The sequence below is a fragment of the Equus asinus genome, chromosome 2 (genome assembly GCF_041296235.1).
Source record: "Equus asinus isolate D_3611 breed Donkey chromosome 2, EquAss-T2T_v2, whole genome shotgun sequence".
Lineage (NCBI taxonomy): Eukaryota > Metazoa > Chordata > Mammalia > Perissodactyla > Equidae > Equus > Equus asinus.
This window is the reverse complement of record NC_091791.1, coordinates 111,994,557-112,018,742: the sequence shown is the minus strand read 5'-3', so window position 1 is coordinate 112,018,742 and position 24,186 is coordinate 111,994,557. Positions and strand designations below refer to the sequence as shown.

General features: G+C 45.3%; 1 protein-coding gene and 1 long non-coding RNA gene across 8 annotated transcripts in view; one reads left to right on the top strand and one right to left on the bottom strand.

Moving 5' to 3' along the window:
• The window catches only part of LOC139041798 (uncharacterized), a 33,812-nt gene extending 19,168 nt beyond the window's left edge, over positions 1-14,644 (bottom strand). The window contains exon 1 of one of the 3 annotated variants that reach the window (XR_011497749.1): positions 6,909-14,644. This is a non-coding gene — a long non-coding RNA (uncharacterized lncRNA). The remainder of the gene's footprint in view (positions 1-6,908) is intronic. The other 2 variants (XR_011497746.1, XR_011497745.1) reach the window with 2 other exon arrangements.
• ADAMTS17 (ADAM metallopeptidase with thrombospondin type 1 motif 17) overlaps positions 1-24,186 on the top strand; it is a 339,534-nt gene that overhangs the window by 251,767 nt on the left and 63,581 nt on the right. For all 5 annotated transcript variants that reach the window (XM_070496410.1, XM_044762847.2, XM_070496403.1 and 2 more), the window contains 4 exons: positions 5,527-5,607; positions 14,660-14,817; positions 17,759-17,918; positions 20,689-20,824. In XM_070496410.1, the coding sequence (XP_070352511.1) occupies positions 5,527-5,607; positions 14,660-14,817; positions 17,759-17,918; positions 20,689-20,824 (535 nt within the window). The remainder of the gene's footprint in view (positions 1-5,526; positions 5,608-14,659; positions 14,818-17,758; positions 17,919-20,688; positions 20,825-24,186) is intronic.

Sequence of the window (24,186 nt, the reverse complement as noted above, 5' to 3'; positions counted from 1 at the left end):
TGTATGATCTGAGGTAGGCATCTACTTTCATTCCTTTGTATGTGGATATCCAGTTATCCCAACACTGTTGGAAGCACTATTCTTTCCCCCATTAAATATCCTTAGCACCTTTGTTTTTGAAACATCAATAAATGATTTATTTTCAAACTTTGAATTATATTCCATTGAAGAAATGTTTGTCCTTATGCCAGTACCGGTTGTCTTGGTTATTGTAGATGGCTAGAAAACTTTGAAATCAGAAAGTATCAGTTCACCAACTTTGTTCTTTTTGATTATTGTTTTGGCTATTCTGGGTTCCTTGCATTTCTCTATGAATTTGAGGATCAGCTTGTTATTTTTTGCAAGAAAAAAAAAAGAACCAGCTGGAATTTTGATATGAATTGTATTGAATCTGTAAATCAATTTGCAAAATATTCCCATCTTAACAATATTGTCTTATCCATGAACATGGAGTGTCTTTTCATTTATTTAGATCTTCTTAGATAAAATGTTTTTTAGTCTTTGGGGTAGAAATTTTGCACATCTTTTGTTAAATGTATTCCTAAGTATTTTATTCTTTTTGATGCTATTTAAGTCAAATTGTTTCTTTAATTTCATTTTGAACTGTTCATCCCTAATATATAGGAATGCAGTTGATTTTTGTATATTGATCTCATATCCTGCAACCTTGCTGAACCTGTTCTAATAGATTTTAGTGAATTCCATAAGATGTTTCTATACATAAGATCTTGACATCTGCAAAGAGAGAGAATTTTACTTCTTCCTTTCCAATCTGGATACCTTTTAAAAATCTTTTTTCTCGACTAATTGACATAGAACTTCCAGTACAATGGTGAACAGAAGTAGGAAGAGTGGACATCCTTGGCTTCTTCTTGATCTTAGTGGAGAAAGCATTAAGGATTTCACCGTTGTCTGGTATTAGCTGTGGGGTTTTTGTAAGTGCTCTTTATCGGGTTGAGGAAGTTCTCTTTTATTCCTAGTTTGTTGAGTGTTTTTATCATGAAAGGGTGGTGTTGAATTTTGTCAAATGCTTTCTCTCCATCTATTAAAATGGCCCATGTTGTTTTTGTCCTTTATATAGTAATTACATTGATTAGTTTTTATATATTAAACCAACCTTGAATTCCTGGGGTAAATCATATTTGCTCATGGTGTATAATCCTTTTCATATGTTGCTGGATTAGATTGCAATATTTTTTTGAGAGATTTTGTGTGTGTGTTCATACATGATACAGCATTGTTTCTAATAGAAAATTTTCAAATAACATAAATGTCAATCATTAGGAGAATAGTTACATGAACTACATAGCAGTTGAAATGAAAGATAAAGTAAAGCTATACAAACTCACATGGATAGATCTCTAAGACATATCATGTTTTTTTAAAAAAGTGTAGTATAGTACAATATTTAGTCATAAGTTATTCTTAACACTTATGTAAAATATAGAGAAATATAAATATGAAAATACTACACAATATATTTTTTATTGTGTAGATATATGTATAAATAGTAGAATATCTGAATGAATGTACACCAAACTGATAATGACAGTTCTTGCAGGGGAAAGGAGTGGAATTAGGGAACTTGAGAATTACCAGTATTACTACTTTTTAAAATTTTTTTAATTTTTTTTTTTTTTTTTTTTTGGTGAGGAAGGTTAACCCTGAGCTAACATCTGTTGCCAATCTTCCTCATTTTTTTTTTTCCTCCCCAAAACCCCGGTACATAGTGTATATCCTAGTTGTATGTCCTTCTAGTTCTTCAATGTGGGATGCTGCTGCAGCATGGCTTGATGAGCAGTGTGTAGGTCTGCACCCAGGATCCAAACCTGCGCTTCCTGGGCCACTGAAGCAGAGCACATGAACTTAACCCTTACGCTACTGAGCCGGCAGCTAAAATTCTTGCAATGAGAAAATACAAGTGTATTTGTGTAAATTTTTTACAAAAATAAAAATAGACTTGCTGATACACATAAACCTGTGTCCTAACAAATTTTACAATAAACCAAGGAAAAGTCCTGTTAGTTCTCAACACTATCTTGTCCCTCCCTACCACACAAACCTACTGTGAGCAGTTGGTATAGTCAGAACTTGTGTCACTTGAAGATTAGTAATAAATTTAGAAAGAGAATCAGCACAGGATTTATACAAGTATACTGCAACAGGAAAGAGGTAAAGAGACAAGGAGAACAAATGACTGATAAAAAAAAAATTACCAGCAAAATGTTACCAAGGAGAAGATGCAAATTGTGACCAAATGTTACTGCCATAAATTCCAAAAACTGGTTAAACAATAGCCTCAATAAAATAAGAACTTATAGCTAAGATACAGGACCTCAAGGAAGATACAACGAAGCAACAGAGGGAGATGAAACATGCCTTAGCAGAGCTGAAGAAAGATATACAGGAATAAAGTAAATCCATCGCAGAACCAAGTCCACATGGAAGCAAAGGAAAGTAACACTGCTGAGAACACAATATGAAGCGTGAAGGACAGAGTTGAGAAAAATGAGCAAAGCAATATGGAAATGAACGAAGAATCAAAGGATAAGAAATTAAGTACATGCTATGGAAGAAAAAGATCAAACATAAATAATTTGATATCCCTGGAAAAAAACAAAGAGACCAGAAAAATATATTTAAGTATAATAATAGTATAGCCTTGTGTCCCAGGAAACATTTACACTAAACTATGACTAGCCTATTAGATTTTAAAGGTAAGAATCCTTTGAGTGTCTCATCCAAATTTTAGGTAACCTAATAAATGGAAAACACCAGATTGACCTTAGACTTCTCCACACTAGCATTCAATGGCGCAACTTATATAACAGCCTCAGAGAAAGACAGTGTGACCCAAGAATTTTATACCAGCCAAACTGACATGCAACTATAAGGACAGTGAACCATAATCTTTTACTTTATTATATTTCAGAAAATATAATTCCCACAAGCCCATCTCTAAGAGAACAAACTTGGGGCAAGCAAGAATTTTTTGGAGAAACTGTAGCAAAAGGACATAAAATGAACATTGTTTTTTAGGTCTAAGACTAAAACAACTACAGGAATTATCTTAGCAAAAGATAAATGTTATAAACTAATACAACATAGGAATAATGATACGATAAGAGTGGAAATGGGATGTAAGAAAGTGGAGTGCGGAGTAATCATGCTGATTTTCCATCTTTTAGTATCAAGGGATTAAAATACTTCACTTACAACTGATGTCACATAATAGAAGTGTAAATATAATTAAAAGTTTACAGGAAAACATCAGAATGAAAAGGAAATAACAATTAACTAAACGTATCTGTGAAAGAAAGACAGAGGTAAGATACTGACTCACACACACACACCGTGTTGCCATGACCAGTGTGATTACAGTTACTCTGCTCTGAGGCTCCTTGTGCTGTTTGGAAGGAAAACAATATGATGATCTCTGTAGATGCAGAAAGGCACTGGATTAACTTCAAGACTTCTTCATAACAAAAGCTCTTAACAAACTAGTATAGAAGGGGCCTTCCTTAACCGGATAAATGAAACCCTTCACATTCTCAGAGCAGACATCATTTTCGGTGGGAAAACCTTGGAGGCATTCCTGTGAACTTTGTGAATGAGACAAGGATGCCACAATCTCGTGTTGCATACAACGTGGTTTTGTAAGTCCCAACAAGAATCGTGAAAGGAGAAGAAATTAAAGGCATACAAATTGGAAAGAAACAAAGCTATCATATGGACAGATGTTTCAGTTAGCTACATAGAAACCTAGCCAAAATACACACGTTATTATAAAGAATAAGAGTGTTGGAAAGCAGCTAGCTACAGGATATAGTGTACAAGATATATTGTACGATATATAAGATATACGATATACTGTCTACCTGTCCTTTTATAACTTTTCAATTTTGTACCTTGAGCAAAACTCTATTTTAAAGTTGTCCTTGATCTTTCAAAAACCGTGTACAATATCCTAGTTATGTAAAGTGATGCATGTATGTTCATATTCATTAAGAAATGCTGAAAAGGCTGGTCACCAAAATATTAGTTAAGGGTTATTTACTTAGTGCCATGTGGTATGGGTTGATTTTGTTTTTCCCCCTTTTGTAGTTTGAATTATTGTGTACTATTTTTATAGTAAAAAAGCCATTTTTACTGTGAGAAAATGAGGAACTAAACCCCTTAAAATAGATATTTCCATAATCCCTATGTAGTTGGGGCCCAGAAATCTCTCATTTTTTAAGCTCCCCTGCTGGTTCTGATGATCACATTTGGGAACCACAGGCCTCACATTCAGAATCTAATTTGGGATCATCATCTAAATTGCTGAGGCAAATGCCTATTACCCTTGTCTAAAACCCAAATGAAAATCAAAACAAAATGATTACCAGCCTGCATTTCAGAGTCTCACCATAACATTGGCCCATTTATTGACACAATTGCCCAGTTAACCAGGCATCAGCCACTCGCTGACCTCCTCCCTGGCAGCCTCAGTCGTGTCCTCCCCAAATCTTCACTAACCACCTGCTGTTCTGGGCCCGGGCGGGGTCAGGGCATGGCCAGAGGAAGGCCCTGGTCTCTGAGGGCCTCCCACTATACTTAGAAAAGGAAGTGGAAAAAGGTCTGCGCTGTGATAGCTGCTGAAATGCCCAAAGGACAGTGGACGCAGGAAACAGTGGGCAGTGTGTTAAGGCAGTGGCTTTGTCATAGGGCAGGTCGCTTAGCTTCTGCCGTCATCCATGGATTCAGGGAAAGTATAAAGTCCAGCAAAGAGCAAAGGAACCTCCAATAAATGAAGTGGGTGGGGCACTCCACACCCATCCTCCAGGGAGGTACTGTTCACACAGAATTCCAAGCTGTCTCAGTCAGCTACGGCTGCTATAACCCAGTACCACACACGGGGTGGCATAAACAACAGACATTTATTGTCTCCCAGTTCTGGAGGCTGGACGTCTGAGATCAAATTGTCTACAGGGTTGGTTCCTTCTGAGAGCCATGAGGGAGAATTTGTTCCAGGCCTCTCTCCTAGCTTCTGGTGGTTGGCTGGCAATCCTTGGCATTCCTTGGCTTGTAAACGCATCATCTTGATCTCTGCTTCATGTTTACATGAAGTTTTCCCTGTGTGCATGTCTGTGTCCAAATTTTCCCTTTTTATAAGAACACCAATCATATTGGATTAGGGGCCCACCCTGCTCCAGTGTGACCTCGTCTTAGCTAATTACATCTGCAATGGCCCAATTTCCAAATAAGGGCACATTCTGAGGCACTAGGGGGTTTGGTTGCCGGGAGAGATGACACAATTCAACTTTTAACACATGCAAATGGCGCTCTCTGGGAGCCAGGAGATTCTGGCCATGAAAGAACACTCACTCCTTGTTAATTGACTATTTTGATTTCTCAGAGCTGTACCAGCCCACAGTGTCTGACATTACCATGGGGGGTATGGTAAGGTCGACTTTGGTAGGGGATGCTGCGTGGGATCCCGATCAGGGGTGGCGGTGTGGTTCACCTCTATATTATTTGTTACCACAGGTTATATTGAAGCCGCCATCATTCCAGCTGGAGCTCGGAGGATTCGCGTGGTGGAAGATAAACCTGCCCACAGTTTTCTGGGTAAAACAAAAAGGATTTGATTCACAATTTATGTTCTGAGAATTGATTTTGACAATCAGGCTGGTCATTCAGTTCAGCATCATTCTCCCAGGCCATTGGTTTTATACTCGTATTTTAGGTGTAATGATATAAGTAATCAGAGTGGACCAAACAGTGCTGTCATATTTGGCTAAAGTGCAGCCACCTCCAAGGTGGAGGGTGGCAGGTGATCAGTAGGAACCACCAGCTTTGGACAGACAGGAAGGTGACAGAAGAGTGAAGGAATATGTGAGGAACTGGGGTAGTGTAAGTCCCCCAAGATAACACCAGGAGAGCTCAGAGCAGTCTTAGTCTGGGCAGTTGCCTAACTTGCAGAAACCCCCGGCAGGCTGTCAGTGGCTCTGGGGATGATTCTTTTGCTGGAAAAAGAGTAACAGCCCTAAATCTCATGGAAACCCAAAAGAACGCTGATTTTCACTAAGTACTGTGTGCTCCAAATTCCTGGTGGCCAATTCCATGGACTTCAGGCACAGACGCCTGTGTCTTTCTGTGGAAGGATTGGGTTCCATTCCAGACTGGTTTTCCTTACCTTCTACAGAACCATGCTTAGAGCCTAAGAATAATTGTTCAGTTGAACCCCTTCTTAGCCATAGAAAACCCTCTGAGTGTATCCTAAGCTTAACTCCCAGCTTCCCCGTCAGCCCCTGCAAAGGTCAACCTGGCACTGGAGCCACAGGGTAGAGTGCTGAGTTGACATGCCTAAGTGTTCTTTATGTTGCCATGGCAGCAGCCAGCAGGGTGCCCAGGAGCTGCCTCTGCTCTGAGTTCACTGGGCTGTGACTTGCTGCGACCACGTCCTCCCACCAGCCCTACTCCCATGTTCTTGTCTCGGGTTGGATTTCACGCTGGAGGTGGCTGCTCTCCTACCCAGGTCCCCCCTCTCCTGGGCTTCCTCATAATCTCTCAGTCTTTGTTGCAAGGTGCTGTTTGAGATTTAAAAAAAACATGTGAGACATGATCTCTCTCTGGCTCCAAACTTAAGAATTAAGTTGTTTTGGCTAAAAAGAAGTTACTCATGAAACGCTTTTATTTCAACTTTTATCAGTCATAAAAAAAATTACATCTTTATCCACGTTGCTGACTTTGTAGATAAAAACGTATCTAAGTCTTTCTTTGAAATGCTCTCTATTTTAGAATTCAAAGTCTAATGAAACAGACGGAAAACAAACCTCTAATAGGCAAGCTTAGAATGAAGAGCACCATCCTATTATTTAAGAGTTAGGAACCACTTACAGACACTAGGATGATCCCCCCACACCTACCTTGGGGAACGACAGGACTGCGGACAGGAGTTCTTGTTTCTAAGTGCCCACACCGGGGCTCACCAATAAGCAGCCCTCTGGGGCTCCGTACTGTGTGCGGCAGCCCTGCCACCTCCTCCGCAGCTTTCTCATCTGCCCTCCGCCCTGCCTCCTTGAGACCGTAACAGCCACTGCTGCTCCTGCTGCCAAGGTAGGACTTTGCTGTCACTCAGGTTGATATCCATGTTGGTCTTCATCAGTGCTGTGGTTTTTCCCACCTCTACAGTGTGGACATTGTCCCAGTCTAGCCTGGCACTCTTCTCCGCATTGTGCCAGCTGTGACTCTACAAATAGAACAGTGCTTATAAATGCTTTCTAAAACAGAGCCTTGTGCTGCTTTTGGCAGCTTCTTCAGAGTGACAGCCTTTTTACTAAATTCTCAAAGAACCTGCCCCACCCCCCCACCACCGTCTTTCTGTTCACTTAAGGAAATTGGGTCAACTTCACCACTGTTTGCTTCAGAAGGCCCATCACCTAGTATCACCCCCAAAAGTTACCCTTTCCAACTGGTACATTGGCCCTCCCCTACCTGGAAAGGACATTTTTGCTCCACAGGGGCACCAGGCCTATTTGGGAGGCTAACATCACCTTTGACCCTTCTCTTATCCAAAAATCATAATCCCAGTGTTCCAGGAGCTGGTGCAATTCCAAGGTCAACTTATTGGTTCTTCCATAGAGTACCAGCAGGTGCCCTTGTGAGTAAGTCCCTTGGCTTCCAGTCCTGGCTTCTGAGACTTCCCAGCACCATTCATCCACCTGACCCCAGCCCCAGGTTTCTGGCAAAAATAAAAGCATTATCTCTACTTTTCTGTGGCAATATAAGAATGACAGAAGGATGTCAGAATCCTTTAGATCACTCAACTTCTAATTCCTATAGTAAAAATGAACTTTTCACTGGAACCCATTTTAGGGCCAACAAGTAACAACTAATGGATGCTGCCCAGGGGAGCTAGCTCTCATGGTGGTCCCTCTTAGCTCCTGAAGCCTGAGGGCCACACATGCAAATAATAACACTAACATCAACATTAGTGGCTCCCAGTCATTGAGCCCTGCTCTGCTTTGCAGACCTGACCGCTAATGTCCCAAATGTACTGCAAAGCATCGCCATGCCTGTTTCACCGAAGAGGAAACTGAGGCTCCAGGGGTTCAGTAGCTTGTCCAAGCGCATCACTTCATCTGGGCCTTCTGCAGTTCTTGGAGCCTCCCAGAATTGCTCTGAGTTTTACAGTCGTGGCCAGAGATCAACGGATGGGGACAATTTTTCACTGGAGAACATATGTTAAAGCTGCCCATTGCTACTGCCTCATTGTGTGGACTTCAGAGAAGCAAACGTCCATCTTGAGGAGATTGGCTCAATGTCTCAGGGCAGCTTATCAGCTCATGGAACTCCATGGGAGGTTAGAGGCAGCCTTTGTCCCCTTATCTTATCCACAGTTCATAATCCCAACATTCCAGGGCCTGGTGTGTGCACAAGGGCAAATCTGAAGGTGGTCCCTGCTCATTATGTTTCTAAAGTTAGTTCAAACAAGCCTTGTTTCCACTCAGGGCTGGGTGCTTTGGAAGTCAACCCAGTGTAACTTTGAATTACTCTCACATTTGCTGGGAGCAGTTCCTGAAGAATTTCACCCCACCTACCATTCAGCCCACGCTGCCTGGCTTTCTGCTCAAAACCACCTGGAACAGGAAATGCCTCTGCAGTTTGCATCCATAGCTAAGAACAGAGCTGGCAGAACTCCTAGTGGAAATAAAAGGAGCTGACTCAATGCCAGGATTAGAAGTAGGTTGACTGTGGGTCAAGTCTTCCAGTGGAATCCAAGAGGGAGAGACAAAAAGAAGCCCAGCTTCTCACTGCGCCATGCAAGAGGAGGGCACGTGAACAGGGGCAGACTTGTTACACCTGCCTCCAGCCAGCTCTAAAGAGGAGTTGTGCCCTCGCATCAGGAATGCCCCCTCCCTGCTCCCTGGAATGACTCATGATCTTCTCCCACAATGCTGGGAAGTCCAGGGACGATGTATAAATGTCCACAGGGAGAATGAAGGACCCAGGATGAAAATGGACATTCAGCACGTGACCTCACCTCCTAGGCCCTTGAGGAGGTTTTGTTCTGCCATCTGGCAAGGGAGGAGCATGTACCCATCCTTGTCCCTGCGAAAGTCTCTCTAGCTGTTGAGAGGCTTCTAAGCAAAACACTGGAAACTGAGCACTGTTGTATTTTGGACAGTGGTTTAAAACATCCAAGCTCTGACCCAGGCAGAACCGGCACGTGAAAATGTCCTCCCCAGCAAATCAGAACTTAAGACATCACAGATGGAATCAAATCACTCAGAATTCCATTTGTTCTTAATTCTATTATTTGCCTATCAAATCAAAGCATTTGTAATCATCTTAACGGCCCCTGTTGAGTTTCTAGGTGTGAAAAGTCCCCATTTCAAATACAAATTAATCTCAAAATACTTACAGGCGAAGGGGGCCTGCGTAAACCATTGATGCCCAAGGATTGAAAGAGACAGGAACTTGTGGGGCCCAAAACTTGTTTAATTTGGGGGCCTTCTTTAAGAAAAAGAATACAACCTTTTGTACGGGGCCTTGGAAAGGACTTGTGCTTGTGAGGGCCCTGCAGCTGCGGCCTCACAGGCTCTCACAAACCTGCTCTGTGAAGCTGCTCGGGGGTGGAGGCTGCTGCAGGTGGGCCAGGGGGCAATCTGCATTCTGGCTCTCTGGAGCTGACGTGGCCCCACCAATTGGCTTTCTCATTGGACTCCACACTGAACCTATTTATTCACTGCTAATAATGATCTTGATATTCCATCAGAATCTCTGAGGCTGTTGTCTCACCCTTTTGAAGGAATGTCAGGTCCTAAATTCCGATTTTAGCAGGAAGTTCCCACGTCTCAGCATGGATCACAGCAACCTGCAAATTTTGATTCTTGCTGACTAAATTATACCAACATCAGTGGGTTCAAAGTGATCCCTGTGCTTTTTGGAACTGCTGACCTACTTTTAACTGTGCCTGTCTTCCTCCCACTGCAAGATGCGTGAAGGATCGTGGTCATGATCAAACTGTCCCAAGGAAGGGGTGCTGCTTTCAGCTGGGAAGCCAAGGAGCAGTTGGAAAGCTGTGTGCAGGGCCTGGAAGCATGCACTTGCTGTGCAGCTGGCCACAGGCAGAGCTCGGGCATGCAAAGCTTATTCTTTCTGAGGCCGTGAGAGCACCCCCCCCAACACCTCAAAGGTGTGATAGTGTGAGATTTCACCAACTCAGCAGCTGCAGACCAGACCCTCCAAGGCAAAGATAGGTGCCTTTGGAACCCTTGGGGGTGCCCCAGCAGCTGTGCGTGGCTTGGGAGAGCTGGTAGTTTGGAGCTCTTCTTGGCTGTGCATTCGCTGAGGTCACGTGGATGACTTGTATCTGCCACCCTCGTGGCATTTACACCTCGGGTAGCAACAAGCACTGTAAATCTAGGCTTCCTTCCCCAGAGGGCTTGTCACCAGCGCTGCACTATCTGCCTTGTTCCTCCCCATCCAGCTGCTGGCCTTGTTCTAGAATAGCTGGTTAGCCACAGCCTGCCTCTCTCACTTCCCTTCCTCTTCTTCCTTGACCATATCTGCGGCCTCCCCTGACCCACACTGCAGACCACCTCCTGAAATGTCTCCTCCACCCACCTCTCCCAGCACACCCCCTACTGAAGCAAGACCCTGCTCTGGGGATCAGAGGCTGGCATGCCCCAAGCCCCCACTGGCTCTACATCCCTCCTCTCTATCATACCCACAGCAGGTGCCTCTGCCGACAGAATAGGGGCTCCCAGGCCGACCCCCACTCTTCTGCGGTGTTTCTGTGGAGAGTTTTATAATCATCCCCAGATGTGCCCTCCTGCACTCTTCCAGTCCTGCCCACTCTTGACCTCCCAGATGTTTGACTTTTGGCACAAAGGTGGAGTAGTTTTCAGTTTATAATTAAATAAATCACTTTAAAGCACCTTAGAAAGAGGGCCCGAGAAATGCACGAGCAAGACCAGGTGAGAAAGAGCCACCCCTCCTGAACGTTAGTGCTGGACAGGAGCAGAGGCCTGGAGACAGCAAGGCCTGGACAGAGTATGCTGGGCCCTCCAGGCTCAGGGGACGCTAAGCTCACGTAAGTCAGGATCCTGGGGTGACTTCTAGGAATCCATACTAGTAATTTTCTTTCCTGCCCTGCCCTGCCTCTATCATGGTTAGTATTTTTAAAAAACCAGCCTTCAAAAGGCACATAGGAAAGCCAAACCCAGTTCTCAGTTGCTGAGCATTGGCTTCAGGCACTGCTGGATCCAGAGGCTTAAAATGATGTCATGGGAAACATCTGTCTCCATCTTGGCACTGCTGTCTTCTCTCCGTGGACTTGAATCTGGGGGCATCTTCCCATGTACTGGCAGATCCAGACTTTCATCGAGTCTCTGGGCAACCCCCTGGAAAGAAAGCTGCTTCTTCCCAAGGTGAAAGTCTTGGAATTGACTCTTACTGTCCAGGGTTGGGTGATGGGCCCATGGGCTGGGGTGGAGTTTGGGGTCAGCCTCACAAGACTGGAGGAAGAACATATCCCCAGAGGAAACTCTGAGTGTTGTTACTTGAAGGAGAAATAGATGCAAGGCAGCCACACGCTGGATGTTCACAGCAGCCATAAAACAGGAGCAAGGTCAGGGCCCCGACTTCTAAACCAAGGCCCTGGCCCAGGGCGCTGAATGTGGGAGTCAGCTCATGCACATGGATAGGCCGAGACAAGGGGGAGAGCAGCCACCCCAGCGTGCCTCTGGTCTTTGTGTGGGAAATGGGTTCTGTGGGGTCGGCGCAAGCATGATGGTGGGCAGCATACAGCTTTAAAGAAACTCTCTGCTCAACTCTCTGACTCCAAGTTATGAGGGGTCTCAACATGCTCCAGTATCCCCTGTCCCAGCAACAGTAACAGCCATCTCTGTCCTCCTCCCTTCGTAGTCACTCTCCGTCTCTCACCTCCTTTTCCCAGTCAAACTCCTGAAAAGAGTATTCCTTCACCTCCCACTTGTTTCTCCACACAGGGCAGAGTGCCTCCCCTACCCTCACCACCCCCACCCCTGGAAACTCACCTTGGCAAGAGCAGTCATGGCCTCTGAGGGTCAGGAGCAACAGTCCAAGCCTGCCCACATGCTCCCGCCCATTTCCTCTCCCTACTTTTCTTGCAGTCTCGGCTCAGAGGGGCCTCTTTCAGAAGGCCTTCCCGATCTGCCCCAGGCCCTGTCCACACAGACTCGGGGCCTAGACTCGCCTCTGTCGCAGAGCTGATGAAATTGTGTTGTGTCCATCTGTTTCCTCACCTGTCTCCCACACGCTGGGTTCCTGAGGCAGGAGCTGTGTCTTCAGCACCCGGCTAGAAGGCCCTCAGGAAAAGGTGAGGGACTGGGCGGGGGAGGTGGCGCTCCCTGCGCCTCCCTGACTTGTTCTTCCTGACGCGTGTCTTAGAGGACTGTGGCCCCTCATTTTGTCTCTCTGCTACTTCCTACCAGCCTGCACGGATTCCTGAAATCAAATTTACATATGCCTGTGCAAGAGACAACCTTCCAAACCTACTGAGAAGTTGAAAGGACAGTGAATATCCGTATAGCCTTCACCCAGATTCCCCAGTAATTAACATACAACTGTGTTTTAGGTTATAGGTTCGCTGGAAGCTTTGGAAATCTGTAAGGTTAGTTATTTTTTTAAGGGTATAGAAAACATGAGCCCCTCCAGCCATATGAGCCTAGAATTTGTTCTCTGAAAACAAGTATGACATTTGCACATTTCAAAAGTGTTTGTCATAAAACTCTAAAGTGATACTCTAACCTAAAGAATGTGGTTAAAATTGCCAGAATAAGAGTACTGAGCTTGGTATGTTTCAATTCAGGTCTCCACTCTACAACTTAATAGCTGTGTAACTTTAGGCAGGTTCCCTAACCTCCCTGTGCCCCCATTTCCTCATCTGTGAAAAGAGGAAAATAAGCCTTTTCCTTAGAGAGTTCTTGGGAAGATTAAATGGGTAAAACCAGAAAATGTGCCCCTTAAATGGTGGCTTACAGGTGGTGGCTTAGGAAGAGAAAAAGGAGCAGAAATTGTGAGTATCCCAACCGTCTCACTCCCTTTTAGTAGCCAGGAAATTTCAATAGCGGGTAGCGTTTCTTGAAGGAGAACATTTGGTTCCAAGCGGCAGAGCTTTCTCTCTCTCGGCCTTCCCCAGAGTCCTGTAATCCTCAGCCGCTCACTGTGCACAGCCACCCTGGATGTGAAGCCCACCTGGAAGCCGCTCTGCTGGAACACGGCCCGTCCCACTTCTCTCTCGGTTTCTCTTGGCAGTTCCTATTAGCAAGGAGTCCTGAGCACGCGTCTGTCTGCGTGTGCCAGACAAGCCTGGCTGGGGAGGAGCGAGCACTGGGACCCTCAGGTCCTAGAGACGAGGGGGTGGAGGCCCAGTGAACTGCAGCTGCTTGTGGCCTGGCCAGGACTGGCCCTACCAAGTCCTAACCCAGCCTGGGGCTCATGAATTTAGGGCTGACCAAAGCCCCTTTTTCATTTCAACTCTCATTATCCAAAATAGATGTTAAATGAGGGCGTTTTGTTTCTGGCCTCAGTAAGCAGAGAGTAGGGAACGGGGCAGAACCTGATTTCGGTGATGGTGGACTGAGCAGGGTCCCAAAGTGACAGAGCATTTGGGGCGTCAGGGACTCCAGCGGCACTTGCAGAGAGCATGGCATGGGCTCAGGGCGTGCTGGGAGTTTCACTTTGTGAGTGACACAAAGACTTCTCACCTATTGTTGTTTGCCACCTTCTCTTAAATGCCAGAGAAGGTTCTAGTTAGTTTTTTTCTTTCCTAGATAGCAAAACAAAAAAAAACAGAATTTCACTGCAGAGTGCTCTCCTCGTGAGAACAACATGACTCCAAACCTAAGTGAAGAGACAAAGTCACTGGTGAGCACACAGATAATAAATACATGGCCTGTATGGAAAACCAAACTTTTGCTATGGCCAGTCAGCAAACTGTTGATTCCTTTTCTCTTCCAACACATTTTGTACCGAGTGGAGGTGTGAGCGAACAAAGCATGAACCTAAAGTTCACAGACCGGTGTGGGAGGGCCCCCACCACATCTGTGGGCAGCTCAGGCTTCCAGACTCTAATATTCAATAGAAAAATGATCATTTCATGAAGAAGCATCGACTTTACTCACTCAGCGCTGTCAACTCTTTAAGAGATGTGAGGATTAGGCTGCCCTCTCTAAAAAGCCCTGGGTAAGTAGCAGTAAAATGCATTGAGGAGTGTTCCTAAAGCAGCAAAACCCATTTTGTAGCTGTGGACATATTAAAATAGTGTTCATTCACGGCAGAAAACCCTCTCCTCTGTCAGTTTAGGGAGATGTGATTGGCTGTGGCTGTCCGCGTCCTCCCTGCACCCTCACTCGTGGCTGTGGATTCTGAGATAGGCAGCCCAGGCTGGAGGGTGCACCTGTCAGGGCAGCTCTCGCGGAGGGTCCTGTGGCTCCTGAGCTCTTGACTCCCTGTGAGCCAGGCTGCTGTTCTCAGGACACAGGAAGCCTGCCTTCTCTCCCTTCAGGCCTCCCTCCTTTCCCGGTGGAGGTGGAAGCTGAGACCTCTGACCCACCCCTCAGGACACTCAGATTCCCTTTAAAGATAGACTGACTCCCCCTTATTTCATGGTGTTCCATTCTCTTTCCAGCCCTCAAAGACTCCAATAAGAGATCCATCAACAGTGACTGGAAGATAGAGCTCCCCGGAGAGTTCCAGATTGCAGGCACGACCGTCCGCTACGTTAGAAGGGGCCTGTGGGAGAAAATTTCTGCCAAGGGACCCACCAAAACACCCCTGTACCTGATGGTAACTTGCTGTGCTTTTGCATTTGCCTTGAGACTGAGGCTCAAAGGGGTTTTCGGGTTTACTTCTTCCCCGGGACCTTGTGGCGAAGAGATGCACCTGGTTCCTGGTAGTTTACCTGGCCACCTGCTGCTCAAGCCTGTCTCTCGGTCTTTTCTTGTCTAATCCCTTTCACCACATGCTTCAGAATCCTCCCCTCTCCGAAGTTCACCGTGGCCCCGCCCTGGCACAGCGCCCATCTTTTTAACAGGAGGAAGTGCTTAGCCACATGGCAGCCGGTGAGACTTGGCCTCGTTAAGCAGGCAGCGCCGCTCGGCGTCTGTGCTTTTATATCAGATGGCACAGATCCGCCCCACAGTTTGTATATCCACATTGGAAACTACCTTTTGGAAGTGAACTGTTGACTCTATTTCCAAGCCAACTTCACTCAGATTTTCCAGTCTCGGCTTGCAACAAACGTTCAGGAATCAGGAGGGAGAACCAGGTTCTACAGGAATATTTACTCCCCAGGGGGAATCAAGAACCCTCTGCAGTCAGGCCAGATCAGGCACCCTTGTCTTACCTGTTGTTTCAGGGAAGACCCCATGCAAACCGCTTAAACAGCCAGCTTTGCATCCTTTTAAGAATATTAAAGATCTCCGGGGAAAGGAGTGCCGCTGTTTCCTTCTCAGGGTCCAGGAGTTCGCATGGCTAACTTCTGATAGCTCGTGATTATTGATTCCATGTCTCCTTCCAAAGAATGGGATCTGGGGCAGCTTGTGCGTCCGTAATCAAAGCACGTTTTGTCTTCAGTGCTTGCCAAAGTCTCTGCTAGAGGAAGTTCTTTCTCCCCGTGAATTTGTGGTCTCTAGCAACCTGCAGCTCCTTAAGGTTAGGTGACACCCTAAAGATTCCCTGGCCACCCCCCGAGGAATCTCCTGAGGAGACCAGCTCTGCCTGTGGGCATGGCACCAGTGCGGGTATCGCCCGTGATGGCCCAACCCCATTACGGTTTCTGACGAGAGCAAAGTGAACCGGTTTCCATGCATGACTTAACTGTCCAGACATACATCAATGGAACACTCAGCCCACTAGGCCCACTGCCAATATATTGGTCCCAGTTGGTTTCTGGGACCCAAGAACCTGTACCTAAGCCATTTCTTTGTGATTAGATTGTTTCCTAGTCCAAGTCCAGTCCTGATTTAAAAGCAGTTACTCAGAGGGGCTGAAAGAGAGAGGAAAGACAAGCTAAAACTCGTAAAGCAACATCACCTGTTAGCACGTGAAGTTGCTTTCTCTAGCAAACACCAAGGTGGGAACATTCCCTTTCTTTCCTGAAAGTTTTCATAAACTGGATGAATGGTCAGCCCATTAAAGCAGATGCACAGCCTGGATTCATTCAGACCACGATAAATAAACCCAGCAAAACTGCCACAGCTGAAGTTCCAGCTCTTTTTAATATTAATCGCTTTTCTCTCTTGAAATACGATTGTTACTTCAAGTTTTTAAACCTAGAAATGAAAGTTGCCCTTCTGCCTCTAAATATAAGTCCATTGTCCCCAGACCGGGGTGGGCACATTGCTTGCAGGGTCAGGAGCACCCATAGAGCCACAGGGACCTGCATTTGAAACCAGTTATGCACACGCACACAAATTATATGTGGCTGCAAAATTGCATGAAATTGGTTTCATATGGATTCTCGATTCACCGGTCTTATTCCCATACTGAGATAATAAAGATCTTTTAAAGGGTTTTTTGGTTTTTTTTTAACTGGAGGCATTTTTCCAAACGCATTACTGCAAGTCTGTTTCTTGGAGAGGTGGATGTTTATGCAGTTCGAACTGCTCTTAGCACCCCACCCCCACCCTACAACTCAAGCCCTTGGAGGGCTGGGAGAGGCTTGGGAGGGAAGATCCTTCCCGTCATCTGGCCTGCTTTCCACCTGGCCTTCCCTAAGTTAAGTCAGGTGGGTCCTGCACATTCCACCATTAGCTCCTGCTGGCCCACTCTTGAAGACCCCCCAGCCTGGAAGTGAAGGTGCTAGCTGCCTAGACCCAGCGTGCCCACTGGTTGGAAGCCTGGCCTGAGGACACATCACCCACAGTCAGGCCACATTAAGCTCCGACAAGAGGGTTTGTTTTACAGCTTATGTGTAGAGAAATGAAGCTGGTAGAGCACCGTCCTTACAGGGCTTGTCACATGCCTTACCAAAGAGCAGACCCATCCATCTGCTCACTCACCAAGATTGCAGACACAAGGGTCCCCAAGCTGCAGGATGGCTGCCCACCCCTCACTCCCAGCTTTAAGGCCTGAGCCAGGCCTCTGCCACCCCATGGGCATCATCATCATCCTAGCTCCCATGGCAGCGAGAAGGCTCATGCATCCTTGGACTCCCAAACAGGCATTCCCAAGGCTCCGCTTGTGTGGGCTGGGTTTGCCCTTGAGCCTGCCTTACACATAGCAATGATTAGTGCTAGGGGAGTGGAAAGTGAAGTTCATTTTCAAAGTAGGGTAACTACTTGTTCAGAGTAAAAGGTAGTATGTAGTATATTTTTAGGTAAAAGCAGTATGTTTGTGTCTTTCTTGCCTGCAAGGGCAGCTTCATGGGTGAGTATGCGGACACAAGTACTTTTCTCTGCATAGAGCAGCTCTCCAAGTAGGTGCAATTAGAGCCCACAGAAGTGCTTATCCCAGAATTCCTCATCTAGACCAGTCCGCTCTCCCGTGGGAGAGAGCAGAGCTCCCTCTGATGGTTCATGTAGCTTCTGCCCCCAAGTTGACTATCTGAGGCACCCAAGACTGAAATAAAGGAGCTCCCCTAGGTAGAACCTATTTTGAAGCTCAGAAAAAAACTGGTTGCCTCTGGTAAGGGCAACAGCCACAGTGTGGCTTGGCTTGCAAATTCAGCGACCTTGTGGGCTTTCGCTCCATTTCAAAGTGGCCTTTTATTTTGCTGCTGATCCAGGTGTTGTTATTTCATGATCAAAATTATGGAATTCATTACGAATACACTGTTCCTGTAAACTACACTGCTGAAAATCAAAGTGAACCAGAAAAACCCCAGGATTCTCTGTTCATCTGGACCCACAGCGGCTGGGAAGGGTGCAGCGTGCAGTGTGGAGGAGGTGAGGAGCTGGGATCGCGGACTCGTTGGGTGTGGGGTTTTGTTGAAGGAAGGAGTGAATTCAGGGCACTCTGCGGCCAGTGCGCAGGACATGGAAGGGCTGGCTACGTAACCTGTATTGCCACGGGGACTTAACCATGTCCCGCTGCAAATCTCTCTGCAGAGCACTTGGGCAGTGTTCCAAACTCCTGCACATTGGAGCTGTGCCCACACAGCTGCTCGGCCTGTGGCCTGGGGCCCCGACTCTGACCTGTGAGTGGAGGCCTGGCCTACGCACAGCTACGTCACAGGCGTGACTGGTGACCCTGGGAATGAACAGAATAGACCTCCATCTGTTGCTGCTTGGTGGAGGGGCAGGAGAAGATGCCTCTGGCTCCCAAATACCCTTTTCTCTTTGCCGCAGTAACCCCACTAGAGGATACAATGGAAAGAAAAAATCCTGCAGGTCCGGTGAAACATTCAGAGCATGAGTCCTGGCTTGGCGATTCGCTTTCGTATTTTAGCAAATGACTTACCCTCTATATACCTGAATTTCCTCACCTCTAAAATAGGGTGAGCAGCCCTCATCCCCACAGCAGGGAGGAGCCTGTCATACTGCAAAAATCAAGTGAACAAAAAGCATCATATTTATTACTGTGCTGTTTGGGAGAAACAATAGGAAGCCATTCTGACCTCTTAGCCAGAAGCCCCTAGTTCAGCGGAATTTGTCACCCTGACAGGGTGCACAGCAGGGACATGGGAGGTGGGGCACAGGATGGGGAGATTTTGATGGGCAGAGTTAGGAGAGAAGATTGACCTGGCCTCTGGAATGCCAACCCAGAGGGTGGGATCGCAGGGTGGAACCTGGGCATGGCCCCACCCATAGCCAGTCCTGACCGCTAAGCTGATATTGTCAGATATCCAATATGCAGGGAGTTGTTTGCTGTTTAAGGGACCTGTCTCGTTTCCAGTGAATAGGAATTAAAGCCATGGCATGATTGAGTCCATCAGACACTGCCAGGGTCAACTGTGCATTCCTTCCCTCTCCTGCACATCTTGGCTAACCGCCCTCACTGTTTGTTCTCAGCCTCTTCCTGAAGCAGCCCTGTGGCAGTTGGCATATCCTCAGGATTCCACCGTCTGCCCTGTCGTCCTCCTGCTCTGCGCCTATCCCTGCAAGTCCCCTTCTCCCGCAGCTGTCCCTCCGTGCTGATGGCCCTCCAGCCTCCAGATCCAGCCCACGCCCATATCCCTGATTGCACCAGACTTATCCTCTTGGGCAACTTGCTGCAAACTAAGCATGGCCCAAATGGCACAGTTAGCAGGCTCCCCTCCTTTTATGACACCAGTGAATCCCAGCTCCCTTTGTCAGACTTACAGCCAAAACTGAAATCTAGCCTGAGGCGGCTCCATGCTTTCTGTAGTCACACAAGGCTGTAGTTATGGGCAGTAGGAGCTGACAGTATAGTTCAAGATTCCATAATTTTTTGTTAGCTCAGGGCTAATCTTCCTCAACAAAAATGAAAATTGGCAACAGATGTTAGCTCAGGGTGAATCTTCCTCAAGGAATCAGAAAAAAGATTCCATAATTTGGAGTCATCCCTACATGACAAATTCCCCAGGAGACAGACCCATCAAGGAGTCTGGGATCCAAACAGTTGTGCTTGACATCCTATTAATCTTTTTTTGCCGGACTTCCCAAATAATAATAACAACAGGAATATAGCTAGCTCTAAGTGTTAACCCCTGCCAGGCTCTGTTCTGAGCACTTCATTTGTATCAATTTCTTTTAACCATCCCCAAAGCACCCTAAGGAACAGGGAGGTTAAGTGAACCAGCCCGCTTGATGAAACTGAGGCTCAGAAGCATGGTGGCTTACTATTGATCGACCTTATGATCACTGTGATAGTGGTTGCCAAGCGAAGTTTGAACCCAGACAGCCTGGATCCAGAGGCTGCCCTCCTAGATCCCAGTTATTCGCCACTCTGACAAAGTCATGGCTAAGTAGTGTAGGGTGCTTTGGGAACACAAGAAAATGGCTACATCCAGTTGGAGTAACCGGTTACTGAAGATTCCCAAGAGCATGTGATGCTTGGGCATAAGTAGCAATTGGCTGGATAGACAAGTTCTCAGATTGGCTCTAGAATGCCTCCCTGGAGGATGCGGGTCTGTGTGTCCTTCAGACTGGCCTCCCTGTTCCTTGCTTCTCCCTAGCAAGTAGGAATTCTGTAATAAGAAGCCATGATCTCTGGTGAAAGCTGAGGTACAGATATTTAATCGAGACCAGATCTCCATAGATGTAAACATCAAATAAACAGATAAAGAGATTGGCAATGGCACCTAGACTTCAGTGGTGAACATGACACAGTCTACACAAGTTGAAATATGATGTACACCTGAAATTTATATAATTTTATAAACCAATGTGACCTCAATAAAAAATAAAGAGAGAAATTGGCAATCTTTTGTGGAAATTAAAGACCTGAATCACAACTTTGGCCTGGATGAATCTCAATCTGTCCAAGGACACAGCTGATCTGAGGTGTTGCTTCTTTCTGATCCTATTCTGCAATTTTTCTCCTGCCCTACACTGCCCTGACCATGTCTTACACACTCTCATCACTAAGATTACAGTTCTCCCTTCCTGACAACCAAAAAGGCATTACAACAGTCACTTTAAGTGACAAACTGATCAAAAGATGTACCTGAATGCGCCTCCATAAGTGTAAACAAATGCTCTTTCCAGGTGTGTGCAGCCACAGCCTCTCAGTGCCCTGTGGTTTGGTTTCCAGGGGAACGCAGAACCATCGTGTCCTGCACGCAGATTGTTAACAAGACCACGACTCTGGTGAATGACAGTGATTGCCCTCAAGCAAGCCGTCCAGAGCCCCAAGTCCGAAGGTGCAATTCACACCCATGTCAGTCACGGTAAGGAGCTGGTTTCTCAAGCTTGGACCTGCCAGAGTAGGGGCAGAAGGCCTTTGAACGGGGGAAGAGAGGGGGACACACAGTTAATACCACAGTACTGCTCTGTGCCACGTTCTGTTGTTATTGCTGAGTGATTTCTGATTGCTTGAAATACCGAATTTCTGGCTACTAAGCCAGAAGTCTGATGGAAATGTACAATCTTAGCTGGAAGGTGTCTCATAGATCATTAAGAACGTCTCATGGACTAAAAAATGGCTGTTGTCACACACTTGCAACTGGTACGTGTCAACTCCCCCAAGTTACTTTGTCTTGGAGGAAAAGAAAATCACTATCAGAGTGTGGATGCCCGTGAGTAAGTGCACGGAGGTTAGTGTTTGGGGCTGGCCTGTTTCTGTGGCTGAAATTAACGCCAGTGAGTACAGGTCTTGGTGTTTATTGTTTGGAATCCATCAGAGCTTCTGTTCCCAACCCCAACTTTCACGGTCATGTTACTCACGCGCTCTGAAGTGAATTCTCTTGGCCGTCAGCCTAGGTGAAGTGTGTGAAACGTGTTCATCAGCTAAGCATTCTTATTTCCAGTCATTTTAATAGGAGTTTGCATGGTACTAGGACTCTGTTACATTATGTGATATCACCCCTGGTCTCCCAATCTCCTCTGGCTTGAGGTGCCTGGTTTTTGTTTTGTGGGTCTGTGCATCAGGTTAAGGTGTGTTTAACTTTTTTAACTAGACTGGACTTTTGACATGGCAGTTTTTGGGGTTCCTTAAGCTCAACTTATGCCACGTGCCTGTGCAAAAGTTTCACAAAGCATTTGGGTTTTGAACCCAACCCCCTTTGCTTTGTTGAACTGGTAAATGTGTGTGAGTTAGAAAAGGCAGGAGGGGAAGCAAGAGGCTGAGCCTTGTTTCATTGATTGTATGTGGTCCTTGGCAAATTAAGAATGAAATTTACCCCAGCGTTGAAGGCCATGAGGAAGAGCTCACTTCGGGAATTCTTCTTGAGCATCTTGGGTATGAGCAGCCATCCCACAATCCCATCAACTGATCAATCAATTAATCAGTTACATACACATGGGGCCAAAGAAGGAAGGACTTGCCACTGTGGAGACTCAAATACTGTACAAGCCACAATCTCTTCTCCTTAAAGCGGAGACAGCCTGGCTCTTGTGACGTGATTAGAAGGTAGGGTAAGTGTATCGAGAGGAGGAGAGGTCAGCTGGGCTCAAGGGCATGATTGAGCAAGAAATATCTTAAGGGGATCTATTCAAGAATCATATTATGAAACCATTATGTTTTCAAACTGTTTTAGTATCAAAATATGTTTTAAATTATGTGCAGAAACAAAATATATGAAACATGAAATCAGAGCTGCTCTGATTGAATTGAGACACATATATGACAGCGAAGAGTAGCCCAATGCACTCTGCCTCCCCTCATCTCATAGTAGGCCCACGACATCTCTGCAGAATTCCAAGGAATAAAGTATAAAGACCATCAGTCAGTGATTCTGCTTCCTGTAATGATGGAGTGGCTTGTTTTGGACCAACCCTCAATATTCTTCCAGAATCATACTCTAGAGCTGTACTGATCAATATGGTAACCACTAGCTAGTCCAAACTGAGATGTGCTGTAAAAGTAAAACACATACCAGATTGCAAAGATTTAGTATGGAAAGAGATTATAAAATATCTTAATAAATTTTGTTATTGATTATACATTGAAATACTTATATTTTGGATACATTGGGTCAAAGAAAATATATTATTACAGTTAAATTCACCTGTTTCTTTTTACTTTAATGTGGATACCGGAAAATTAAAATTACTTAGGTGGCTCACATTTTGTTTCTATCGAATAGCACTGCTATAGATTAAGACAATGTTCACAATGTTCAGGATACAATCTAAAATTATTAGACATACAAAGAAACAGAAAAAAGTAGCCCATACTCACAAGAGAAGGCAATTAATAGAAACTGAATCCAAGATGATACATGTGTTGGGATTAGCGCACAAGAATTTCAAAGCAGCTATTATAATTATGCCCAAAGACATAAGGAAAAATATGGTCATAATCAACACATAAGAAATCTCAGCAGAAAAAAAGAGACACTAAAAAAGAAACAAATTTTATGACTGAAAAATGCAATATCTTAAATTTTTAAAATTCATTCAGTGAGTCTAACAGCAGATTGGAGATGACAAAAGAAAGATCAGTGAACTTGAAGATAGAAGAATAGAAATTATCCGGTCTGGAAAATGGAAAGAAAAGATTGTTGACAATGACAGAGACTCAGTGACCTGTGGAATAATATCAAGAATTCTAACATAAGTGTAATTGGAGTCACAGAAGGAGAGGAGAGGGAGAATGGAGAAGAAAATAATCATTGAAGAAACAATAACTAAAAATTTCCCAGATTTAGTGAAAGATAGAGGTAATCAGGTTACATCTTGAGTATTTCAACTGAATTCCAGGTGAATTCAAAGCTCCAATGACAAAGCCCTCTGATCATTATACCAAGTGGGCCAGCGTAGCGCATTTGTGATTTTGCTACCCACAGATCTTGTAGGGGGGATGCCAATGTGCTGCAAAACTCTCACCAGAAGATCATGTAGCAAAACACCCACAAAAAAGGTCACGTAAACAAGCATGCGGTAACAAAGATGCCAACTCTCTAAATTTGTCCTATGGAGAAGCTCTAAGCTGGGATAAAGAACATCGAGTATGTGTGTGTGGCTCCAGAATGCTCACAGAGTCATTGTGGTCTGACAGATCGCAGTCCCACAGTCTTGCCGTGTTTGAACACAAGTTCAAGACAAACACACTTTAGACTGAAAGTAACTTCAGAAGCACATTCTTAGTATCACCTTAGAACAAGAGTCAGCAAACTTTTCTGTAAAGGGCTAGATCGTAAATATTTTTGGCTTTGCAGGCCACAGACAGTCTCTGATGTCTATTTTTCTTTTGTTTTGTATCTTTTAAAAATGTAAAGACCATTTTTAGCTCCTGTGCTATACAAAAACAATCTACAGGCCAGACTTGGCCCCTGAGCCCTGCCTTAGGTTGTTACTTACCCTCGTTTTGCCCACTGAGATGTTGGGACTGCAACCTCAGCGTGAGCCTGAGCTCTGAAGGTACCACCTCAGGGAATGCATTCTCATGTGATTGCAAAGGAGGGCACATTATTATACTGAGTTACTTTTTGTTGCCCTTGTTCCAGACTCTTGTTAAAAGCATCCAGCACAGCGCTGAGCATGTCGCACAGCTTCAGTAATTTCATTCATTCAACATGTATTTATTGAGCACCTACCATTCACTAGATCCTGTTCAAGGAACCAAGGTGTTTAGAGGTGAGAAAGACAG